We start from the raw sequence: 12563 nt of genomic DNA on the forward strand, positions 1-12563 counted from the left end.
ACAGCACACATCTGCGATCCTAGTACTGAGGAGCCAAAGACAAGAGTATCCCTGGGGCTTGTTGGACAGCACATGTTCAGTGAGAGGCCCTAGCTCAAAAAGTAAGGCAGGCAGTGAATGAGATAAACATCCAATGTAGATCTCTGGCCTCCATACATACATGAACGTATACAAAAAAGACATATGCTTAAAAGAAACATTTTTGGCTTTTAAGAAGCCACTGAAGTTTAACATCTACACTCATAAAGCTTGCTTTCAACGTGTATTTCCAATGGTCAGCCCTGCTAACATACATACAAGTAACATACAGACCTAGTAGGTTGTGTTTATATATTTAGGAATCTATGTTTCTCTCTTTATCTGTATATACACATATACATAAGTGTATGTAACAGCATTAATGAAAATATAGGCCATGAATTTTGAGATTATGTTATAATCTCAAGAATAAAAATGAATGCAATTTTGAAAAAGTATTATAAAGTGAAGCTTTTAAAGTTAGGAACTGTGATTATAATATTATATCTTCTTTTCTCCTTCCAGAAGCCCCCCATACCCCTCCTTGCATTTTTGAAAATTCATGGCCTATTTTGCTGCTACATACATTTATGTATATGTGTCAGTACAGATAAATATAGAGATATAGATTCCTAAATATATAAATTTTTAATATATAAATATATAAATAAATACATAACCTACTAGGTCTGTATATTATGCATATGTATATTATCAAGGCAGACCACTGGAAATACACATGAAAGTAAGCTTTATGGGTGTCAGGGACACAAATTGCTGCTTGAAACAGAGGGTCTTCATTTCCAGGTACCCAGATTACCTAAAATCAAAACTAACGAACATTCTCAGGACAGTGGAGAAGAGGGAAGCCCCATGTTGCTGCCTGTGGAATAGGGAGGTGATTGCCATGTTGCTTCTCTGTCATTCTGCTTAGTCTTACCTCACTTTTCGGGTCTGCACACCCTCTCCACAGTTCTCTTGCATGTCCACAAAGGTCACCTTGCAGACACTCCATGGCTCTGTGACCCATATGTACTGGTTGCAGTCACTGTGGCACGGGACGACCTCATACACCTGAAACACACATCTGGTGATCTTAGGCAGTGCAGTGAGAGTGGGGGGTGGGTGGATGGAAGACGCCTATATAATCACGGTCATTATTTCATCCATTTTCATTCCTCCCCATGATTGTTCAAACGCTCAAGTAGTAAGAAAGATCTAGTCTAGTCAAGAGGGGGAGCTTGGGCTGAGCTGCATTCTCTGTCTGCTTTTACCCAGTGAGTGTAGATCTAACCCACTAGGCCAGATTCAAAACATATTTTCATAAACTGACATTTAGCATATTATATTATAGTCTTCTGGACTATCTGCTTTGTTAAAGGTTTTGTGTGTCTAGTCCTTAGCCTCAGGCACTCTTATGTGGAGATTTGCCAAATGAATGAATGAATGAATGAATGAATATTGCAAACATTTGTTCTTCAAATAAATATAATCTAGCCATCTTTACATATAAGTGTGTATAGTTGTAAGAATTAACATTTTTTCATATAAGAAACTGAAATGATAAATAAATGGAAATAAATCCATTCTTAAAACTAATCCTCAATCACTTAAGGTATAGAAACAAGGTCCTAAATAATTTTTGTATGACATATAGCTACAGATACAACTGTCAGCAGCAAGGACCTCACAGAGCACAGCCAACTATTTGTGGTTATTGTCCACAAAGCTTTCAGTCTCAAATGCAGTATGTTATGTTTGTTCAGGAATTCTAGAACAATAAAGCAATTGTGCTGTTTTCCAATGAGGAAAATAAGTAGAAGAAATAAATGGACCAACCAAGAATACAACCATTAAAGAAAAATATTTTAAAACACTTTCATAATATATAAAAATTCAATTTTGTTTCCTATTTTACACACACACTCTCTCTCTCACACTATGGTATATAGATGATTTATGCAATCACTTCCAGGAAACAGATTTAAACAGTCCTTTGGAGCTATTTTGCACATTTGGAGGACTGAAAACCAAAATAAAGCAGAACTACCCCAGATAAGAAGTAAAACATATGCACTGTTGGAATAAGACTCTAACTAATGGCACAGCCAGCACAGTCCCATTTGGTGTGTTAAAACAGGACCATTATCACATGGCTAAACATCCCCCACCACTCCGAGGTAATGGAAGAGATAAAATGAAGGGACCTGCTGCTATTCCTAATCCTCTGATAAATGGATCATTATTCCTCTTTGTTGGGGTAAATGCAAATTATTTCATAGACATCTCCAAACAACCATTTACAGCCCACCATGCCTCTCTTCTTTCAGCATAAATAAGAGGTTCTGTTGCCTCATCAACGTGGGATATAGGTGAAACCTACTCACTCCACCACATCTCCCCAGGCCCTATAAATAAAGAAATTCTGGTAACTAAATAAAATAAATAGGGATAGGCAGAGGCAAATCTAGTGGAGAAAGTAATGGTTTTTTTTTTTTAAGAACTCTGAAGAATCAGGAGATAAGGGTGCTTACCTGTGCCTGGGGTAGTGTTTGGCAGGAATGAAGAAAAGGACAAGAAAAAAGAAAGGTTAAAATGTCAGTTATTTTGATAAGAACTCACACTCTACATTTCAGTTATAAGGACTTTTATATAAAACATTACTTTTGTAAAAGATTAGGATGTCTTCCTTAGACTTTAGGAGATATAAACCAACCATTTAACAGGACTTAAATTTAAGATGTATAGACAAGGACTGCACAACCAAGGAAAAGATTGTATGTGCAGGATGACCAAGCTTCAAAAACTGAGTGGCTCTCCCAGCCCCTGTCATGGTAAACTGAACTATGATTTCAAATAAGTGATGAGCCAACTGATAAATGTACTGTTATGTATATATTGACCCACCTACAGATCCATCTATCCCTCAGTTCACTTTAATCCATCCATTCATTTTCATTGAAATAAGAACCTTAGGACTTAACTTCAGCTAGGAAACAACTTCAGAGACCATGTTCAAGTCAAGGGACTGCTATAATTTTACTGAGGAATTAATTATACTAAAATCTGCATGCCTTATATTTTTAAACATTACCACATGTTTTGTATATTTTATTTTCTTGACTATTTTACTAATACTTAAATCCCTGTTTATTTTGGAAAGTAACAATGGAAGTGTCTTAGTCTAGCAATTTGTACAGTACAGACAACTTAGGACATGGTCATGAAACTTTGGAAACAGAAGGGCTCAGGCAAATGTGGCATATTTGCATTGCATACTGACTCATTGGACACATACACTCACGAGGTATTGCGTATATGTACACTTCCTCTTTGTTAGATCACAATTTATTAATATTTAAATTTGTCATTGGAAATTCAAGATTTCCTAAGTTGTAGACAAGCATTCTTCTGGATCATATATATGTCACCTCTGCTATTCTGTTTTATATTCACACAATTATAGCGCTGCAGATGCATTTCAGCTTTGGAAATGAACACTTGCAGAGTAGGAATATAAAATATTCTGTGACAAGGCAGCTCAACTGCCAGTAGATGGCGATAGTAGAGTGTATTATTCTCTCTCCATTGCCTAAATTCATCAACTTTGGAAAACTTCAGACTAATTGAGAATACTTTCCATGAATTTAATTCTTCAATGTTTCCATTTTCATTTACTTAAAATACTTATTAACTTATTTATTATTTCATTAATATATAATTATAATTAAAATTATAATAATATAGCTTAATACTTATTTACTTAAAATACTTATTTACTTTTTATGTGGTATAGTTCTATTGTTATCAACAATCTTAGGTTAATCAGAAGGAAACAGAAGATAACAATGCAGTTAGAGATTAAAATGAGATAGGCTATGTCCCCATGAAACAGCTTTACATATTTAAATACTTGGTTCATTTGATCATGGCTCAAATTCAAGACATAACATCTGCACCCACTCTATAAAATCCATTCTGTGCTAATTTACATGCCGATAAACTGTGATAACAATTGTCTGTTCTGTTACACTTAAATTAATCACAACTCTGTCATTAGCCGCTTTACTCTTTATCTGCAATAGAATACAAATAACAATCACTTGCAGCAGCTAATGAAGTGTGCCTGCAAGCCCTAACACAGCTCCAATGTTAGAAAAGGCCGAGACTAAATTGCTAGCATATATATATATATATATATATATATATATATATATATATATATGTAAGCTTTGACGTTCTTCATATTTATTTTCTTGAATTTATTTTTATGCAGAGTAGATTGAAAGGAATAAATAGTATTTCCCCTAATTTTAGAGAACACTCAAGTCCTTTCTTCGCTTTTATGTTTAGTACTTGGTAACTGAGAACTCTCTCTGGGAGTCTAGGGAAACCGTAAGAATTATGTGACCTCATCACAGCAGTGAGGCACAATTGTATGGCAGATAAATAAATACCTTGCCGTTATTCACAAGATAGGTGTCTTTTCACCTCTCTGGAATTCTGTTCCTATCTAGCTGCTTGCAGGATTCTGAATCCCCAGAGAATTCAGAGATAATATATATAATTCAAGATTTTAGATTTTAGTAAGTTACATGTAATTTACTCGGACCTTAGAAGAATAGAAATCAATCATATTTCTTATTCAGGAGCAATTATTTAACTTTGTACATTTTGGAGAGATAATTGATCCTTGGGAATCTCAGAAATATCTTAATACACTTGGTGTTAGGGAAATACCTGGTTGACATGGTCCAGTTTGGGGCAAGGCCTTCCTCCATTATAAGGCTTTTCTCGAAGCCACTTGGACCTGACCTTCACGCCGCTGCCACAGGACTTACTGCAGCGAGACCAGTTGGACCACTCACTGAGCTTGCAGTCTGAGGGGCAGGGGATGATGCATGCTTCTTCTATGTAACCTGAGCAGAGGAAAATGGAACAAGAAGTTGCCACATGTCATTCTCCGCCTCACACCCACCATTCCAGCTCATTAGAAGGTCCACTTTGGACTTGACAGCAGCATGCAAATGAAGAGTTGTCTGTGTCCTTGGGGACTCAAATTAAAATCTGCAGGGAAATGACACATCTATACCACGACTGTGTTAAAGTAACAGCTGAGTAGCTGCCATATGATCTGCTTAGGATTCATGCCCACCATGTTTCAGTATTTCTGACTTTGTGACAGCTCTCGTTTAATTGACAGTAACCTGTCGGCTAACCATCTCACTCTCAATGCTGCCAGAACGTTGTTAAAAATCTCCTAACACAGATTTCTGTGACACCTTATGTGTTAATGCCACACACTGGCAGGGCTCTGAGTCCTCACAGCATTCTTCCTCAAGAAAAGCCAGTCTGTCTCAATAACCATCCTAAAGAATCCATTTAAGTTAGTGCCTTGTGTTTCCCCTTCCTTGAAAATCAATTCTGAGGAGGGAAATTGAAGGATGTTATGCAAACAACGCCTCATATCTCCACAGCACTGTTGCTATTAAAGTCACACCTCATCTTGGGTCCATTTGACTCTCTTGGAATTTTAACTGTATTAGGCAGAAACAAGAAAACAAACACAGAGAGATGATTGACAAGGCTAAGAGCTCAGGGAAAGGAACGGTGTAGACTCATTCCATCAACTGACTAGCTAAAAGAATAGTGTATAGATTGGATTCAGGAAGCAGGCTGCTTTCTTTGATTAGTTCTTTACTTCCAACTTGACTTTTCATGATATCAAATATCATGAAATATCAAATAGATGGAAAAGCAAAATTCCTCTGATCAAAAATCAAATGCCTATTCTTTCTGTATATAGACTTTAGAAAGAAGTCAAAATCAGTCTGCTTCATCATTTTACATCGATGCCACAGACTTGATCATGCAAGTGACTACCATATTCACAGTCTACTAGGGGACAGGTAGATTGAAAACATTTTGAGCTAAAAAATCATATAACATAAAAAAATCAGCTTATGTTTTGAATTTTTGTATATTTGCTGAGTTGTATAGTTAACATCTAAATTTTAGAGTTTTAGATCATCTTTAGACTCCTTTTCTGAAATTCTGCCCTTACTTTTATCACTCAATATATCCACTTCTCATCTTCCTCTTCATATGCCAACAATCATTTACTATGGGGCTTTACAAAATTGCATTTTAATTCACATTTCATATAAATGAGACCAAATGAAACAATATCCGTTTTTGTTTTCATTTAGTTAAATGGTTTCCCCATATGGAGGCTGGATAAGGCAACCCAACAGGAGGAAAAGAGTTCCAAGAGCAGACAAAAGGAAGTTCTCTAATAAACAAACAAATAAAAGATTTAAATGTTGACAAAATCCACCTTTTTTTCCCTCTATGTTTCCTTGTGCTTAGGTTTTAAGTCTAGGAAATTGTTTCCTAATTCAAATTCACAAAGGTTTATATTCTTTTTTTCTCTGAGAGTTCTATAAATTTTAATTTTTCTTTGGTTTACGTTTTCCGTATGAGTAAAGGGCCCATCCTTTTGCATGTAGTCACTGACATCACCTGTAGTGCCATGGAGTGACTTGGCGTCAGTCATCAGCTTTCCGAGTCGTCCCGATCCCATTTCTTGAAAGCTTTTGCTCTCCACATCGAAGGAAGGGTTGACTTCTGGACCTGAGGTTTCATTCATTTGTCTTTGTCTCTAGTCTTAGTTCCACTCTGATTGGACAAGTCTAACTTCAGAGAGAGCTTTGAAGTCAGAAAGTGTGAATATTTCAATTTTATTCTTTCTCAGTATAGATTTGGTTATTTTTGAATCATATGAATTTTAGAACAGCTCTTCAATTTCTGCAATTAAAGATATTTGGGTTTCCAATGGGAATCACTTCAAGTCTGCTTAACTTGAGCATCTTGCCATGGTAACAATCCAGGTAGTTGAGAAGCTGGGATTTCTTTCCATTTATTTGGGTCTTTTCCTTCTCTCTCTCTCTCTCTCTCTCTCTCTCTCTCTCTCTCTCTCTCTCTCTCTCTCTCTCTCTCCCCCTTCCTCCCTCCCTCCATCACTTCCTTCCCGTCTTCTTCTTCTTCTTCTTCTTCTTCTTCTTCTTCTTCTTCTTCTTCTTCTTCTTCTTCTTCTTCTTCTTCTCTCTCTCTCTTCCTTTTTGTTTGTTTGTCTTTCTTTCTTTTTTTTTGACAGGTTTTTTTTCTGTGTAATTGTCCTGGAACTCTCTGTAGACCAGGAGGCTGGCTTTGGACTTATAGAAATCAGCCTCTCTCTGCTTCCTGAGTGCTGTCGTTAAAGACATGTGCCACCACTGCTCGGCTCTTTAATTTCTTTTAATGACACTGCTTGATGTTTTTGTGGTACTCAGGTCTTAAATTAATTTTGTTAATTTATTTTATATTTTACTTTTATACTTTATATTTTAAAAGTAAGCAATAAATATTGATATCTTCAAATACAGAGAAATCAGAACATCTTTAAATTAAAATGACAGGTTTAGTATATAGCCTTGTTTCCAAATTGTATTGGAAATTTTTTCTTAAATAATTATTGAAGCATATGTAATTTTAAGAAGTAATATGCAGAATTCCTTTGTATTCTTTCTCCAGTTGCTTTAATACAATTAGAATGTACTTTCGACTGAGATATTGACACTGATACATTCCACCGAGCCCTCTCAGGTATCATCAGTTTTACTTGCACTTATTTGCATGTATAGGACTGACACAAGGGACACTGCAGTAAGACGCTGGTGAAACCCATAAAATCTGGAGGAGGTACAGATTTATGGCACATCTTTCTGTATATTAGCTCCTATTTTTTATTAGAGATATTCATGTGTTTAAGACTTTTTATCAAATACCCACTACACAACAATATTTTTGTATTTGCGCAAGTTTTGATTGTCTTTCTTAATTATATTGTCTTATTGCTAAATAAATATTAATATTTTATTTATTGATTTATTGTTAGTAACAAATACATATTTTATTTAGCAAAAATATTGCTAATAGTGTTTGCTATCTTGACTTCTTACAGTATAGAATAGTTTTATTTTTAAAAACTACATGTAATTTGACTCATACAGTGTGTGGCTTAGACGTTCAGTGTCCCCAGAATGTCCTCAAGTGTTGAGTATTGGTCCCAGCTAGTGGAGTCAACCATTCAGAAGAGATTGTAACAGGTGGGCTCTAACTTCATCAATGAAACAGTCTAGTAATTGATTCATAATTTTAATGTTACTGGGAAGTGATGAAAAGTAGGATGAGATCTAGGTGTGGTGTTGAAAGGTGTATTTGGTGTATCGGCCTCTCTTCCACCCCCTGTGGGTGCAAACTTTCCACCACATTCTGCATATCCTCAGACAGAAACTACAAAGCTAGTTAAAGAGGCACAGTCAACTCTAAAATGGAGCCAAAATAAACCCCTCCTCCTTCATTTTTAGGCATACTTTTCCCCAGCAGCAAAAAGCTATCTAACCCATAATGTATGTTATTTGTAGTCTTTTTTACTCTATATTACACTGTGAGATTCTCCCATATTCTGTATGCTGTTGGAGACTGTGTTTTATTGTGTGAATGGGTTATGTCTTATTTATTCATTGTATGGTTGGTGAGCCTTGAGGTAGTTTTAAATATGAAGTTAATATTAATACATCTGCTATGAATATTTCAGAACATGTATTTTGGTAAGTTAAGTATACACTTTGATGTATGTGTTCCTAGGAGAGAAACATGAATTAGGGGCATGCACCTTGTATCACTTTATTGTTAGCCAAGGGTGAGACAATTTTAGAAATGCAATCACAAATCTGATATAAAGAGGTAAAGCACAGTGACAATTGCAAACGATGAGTTGCCAGATATTCTTCTGGAGAGCAAAGGTTATAATCTGGTTAGGTTATAACAGCCATAGAATGCTACAGACAGGCAGAAGGTGACAGTGCTGTTTGGAATATACTTTTGATTCTGAAGCAGGCAGATGATGTGTTCATAAAGATCTAGAAGAAAGTCTAACAAAGAACCGAAGGGAACTTCAAAGTACTGTTTACTAAACATTTTCAAAGTGTAGTTATTCCTTTAATAAATTGCAGCGATTGACTTTCTGTTGTTTTTAATTGTGGTTTGAGGTGGGAAAATGAGCCACCTTCAGTGTTTTGGGTGGAAACCTTTTAAAGACTAGATCCTTTGTTCTAGAAAGATTTAACATATCTGACTTCAGACTAATTCATCACGTATCATTGTGGAAGAAGGTATAACAATTTTATGTCTGATTTTTCAATAGTATATTCCAGAAAACATTTCAAAAAAACACCTACACCTTAAACTTTTAAAAGGTACAAATTAGGAAATAAGATAAAGATGAAACAGCAGAAGACTATATTTTCAATCTCTTGGTTTTATTTCCCAATGTGTAGCCACATTCAATAATTGCCTGTCGTGTTTATCTAGCACTATTAAAATCTTTAATGCTACCAGTGAACTGCCAGATAAGCATTCCCTTGCCTGCTCTGCTAAGATCATTTTTGAGGGCAATTAACATCAAACAATCACAGGAGATGGAACATTTCAAGCATTTTAAGGCCAAATAAATTGCTGGCAACTTATAGCAATTTATGGTTTCTGAGGAATGCTAAAACACAATAAAGGACTTCATGTTTAGGATGTTAAAACTTTCAGCAATTCAAAAACCAACCCTGATACTCAAGAAAATCAAGCTGAGAATTCTGATCATATGCTTTTTGAAGCCTTTTTATGGTCTGACTACTGCTTCAGTTAGAAAAAAGACAAAATCCTATCAAGCTTCAAGGGGCAACTGCAGGACATACTGCCTCTGAGACATGTGCAATCACCTCATTCATTTGAATTATGAACATGCAGATAAAGAAGCTGTCAACAACCTTCACAATTAGTAAATTATGTTCCTGAAAGGTGCACTGTAGATGATTAAATAATTCATTCTAAAAGCACATGGTATATATTGGTTAGTGTGATTTACAGGTTTGTGAATACGTAACTCCAGTGCAGTCTCTGAAACATCGGGATTAGTCTAAAAAGAAACCTCAAAAATATCTTCTATCTAATATGTATAAATTATCTGTATATAACTATAACCAGGAACAGGGTAATTTAAGTAGACTTTTATCAGAGACTGGAAAAATTGAAAACATTATTTTATAAGTTACATATTCAAAACTGGTAATTTGAAAACTTACAGAAAACCAAACTATAACATATATATCTAAACTCCAATATTTAAATGTTCTCCTCCAGCTCATATGTTTGATGAAAAATTATGAATCAACATTGGACAATTAATTATCATGGTGAAATGGCCAGGTAGATATGACAAAATACCATTTTGATTTTATTTGTTTGCTTTAGATACACACGAAGGCACAACTCTTCATATTTACTATGTACTTATGCATATTCTCAGCATGATTAGAACAGCTGAAGGGTTTATTATGTTACTTCTGTACCATGTCTACTCAATGGCTAAGTACATCCAGGTTCCTTTAGGTGTATCCATGCACTAACAGAGTAGAGTTCTCTATATAAACTCACATAAACAGTTCTACATATTTCACAATTATGATGCAACAAAATAAGTACCAAAGAATTCTCTGGTACTTATTTACACTGAAAAGCTACCATGGGGTCAGGAAGATGGCTCAGCACGAGGAAGTACTTGCCTCTAGGCCTGACACCCCAAGTTCTGTCCATGGAACCCACATGATGTAGAAAGAGCATCCACTCCTACAAGCCATCCTCTGACTTCTCTGAATGTTGTGGCACATGCTGGCCCCCACAATCAATCAATCAATTAATCAAAAGGCTACTTGGATGTCACCTATATTATCACTTCATATAGTTCATATAAGGTTCCCTTGTTCCCTTTCACTGACATTAGAAGCTATGAGAGTTCAAAGATTAACAGAAAGAGGATTAAAATACAGTGGCAGAAACCACCAGTAGAAAGTTTTTCTACTCTTGTTTATTATTGAACATAGTAATTGTTCTCAGCTGTTAAATTTATTCTAAGCAGTACAACATATGCTGTTAAAACCAGAAACCAAATCCAAACAAACACCAACAATATTAAAGACTACACTGGATAGTAGTGCCTGGGGAGCTCTGTGGAACTGTTAAGCAGGGAGATAAGTTGAGGTGTGAAGATGTGCCTGATAGTTTTATGTCAACTTGACACAAGCTAGAGTCATCAAAGAGAAGAGCACCTCAGTTGAGAAAATGTCTCCATATGATTGGGCAGTCCTGACTTCCTCCTCCTTCCTTTCTTTTCCTTCCTTCCTTCCTTCCTTCCTTCCTTCCTTCCTTCCTTCCTTCCTTCCTTCCTTCCTTCCTTCCTTCCTTCCTTCCTTCCTTCCTTCCTTTCTTTCTTTCTTTCTTTCTTTCTTTCTTCTTTCTTTCTTTCTTTCTTTCTTTCTTTCATTTCGAGACAGGGTTTCTCCGTGTAACCACTCTGGCTGTGCTGGAACTTGCTTCGTTGACTAGGCTGTCAAACTCAGAGATCCACCTGCCTCTGCCTCTAGAGTGCTGGGATTAAAGGCGTGCACCACCACTGCCTGGCCCTGACTTCCTTCGATGATGAACTATGTTGTAGAGGTGTAAGCTGAATAAACCCTTTCCTACCCAAGTTGCTTTGGTCATGGTGTTTTGTCACAGCAATAGAAACCTTAACTAAGACAGAGGAACAAGCATACTCAACTAAACTGCAGAGACAGTTCTTCCCTGTCACATGGGCTGTGAACTGTAGCTGTGGGGCATTTCCCAAGTCTATCCCTCTCCACCTCTGCACCTGCACCACTGCTTTCTCTGTGTGCTAGATGTCTCCAGCGATTCCCTATTTCTCTGGCTCTTCAACTTTGAATCCAGTTATCTCAGGAAAAGTCACACGCATACACGTGGCCTTCTTTTCACATTTGAAAAGGGGAAAAAAAAGATCCAGTTTTTGGATAACTGCAAAAAGCAACACTACCTGTATGTGTGCTCTCAAATGAGAAATTAAAAATTCTGAAATGGATTAGACATTAAATGAATTCTAGCAACTGAAAAGGCTTTTTGGAGATATTAGAATTCCATTCCAGTTTGTTTATAAAACTCTCTTCATTGTCTCTTCTGCTTGATATAATGAAATACACTCTTCCCGGGGTACAAGTGTCCACCAGGACAGGAAACAGTTTCTTATTTAATTTTGTTTCTAATAAACTTCTAATATTAAACCTATGTCCGTCCCCCCCCCCCCCCCAGAATCCCATGACAAAAAAAAATTATTTCAGTTACATTGTGCTGAGTGGTCACATGTGCTATCTGAAAAATCCATTCTACCCACACTCACAAGGATTTTTATCAGACTTGTTTGTTTTGAGTTTCAGATACAACTTAAAGCACAAACTCAAAGACTAGAATCTATGCAAATTGGATATCAAAGTCACATTTTGTTCATCTGAGATGCTTTTCCTTTCTAAGTTTTGCTGAGGAGTCTTTCTGTTCCCACATATTTTAATAGTAAATAACCTCACACTTGGTGAGCCTTCTCTGGAGATTTTGACCAAGGAGAT

The 12563-nt window shown here is 36.2% G+C and overlaps 1 protein-coding gene across 1 annotated transcript in view; it reads right to left on the reverse strand.

Annotated features, from left to right (window-relative positions):
- Positions 1 to 12563, reverse strand: part of Thsd7a (thrombospondin type 1 domain containing 7A) — a 399677-nt gene that overhangs the window by 33674 nt on the left and 353440 nt on the right. Inside the window, exons 14-16 of the mRNA XM_052722143.1 lie at positions 4759 to 4937; positions 2553 to 2558; positions 959 to 1092 (exon numbers count right to left, since the gene is read on the reverse strand). Coding sequence (XP_052578103.1) covers positions 959 to 1092; positions 2553 to 2558; positions 4759 to 4937 — 319 coding nt within the window. The remainder of the gene's footprint in view (positions 1 to 958; positions 1093 to 2552; positions 2559 to 4758; positions 4938 to 12563) is intronic.

Source organism: Peromyscus californicus, unplaced genomic scaffold, assembly GCF_007827085.1.
Source record: "Peromyscus californicus insignis strain IS unplaced genomic scaffold, ASM782708v3 Scaffold_6__1_contigs__length_162567912, whole genome shotgun sequence".
Lineage (NCBI taxonomy): Eukaryota > Metazoa > Chordata > Mammalia > Rodentia > Cricetidae > Peromyscus > Peromyscus californicus.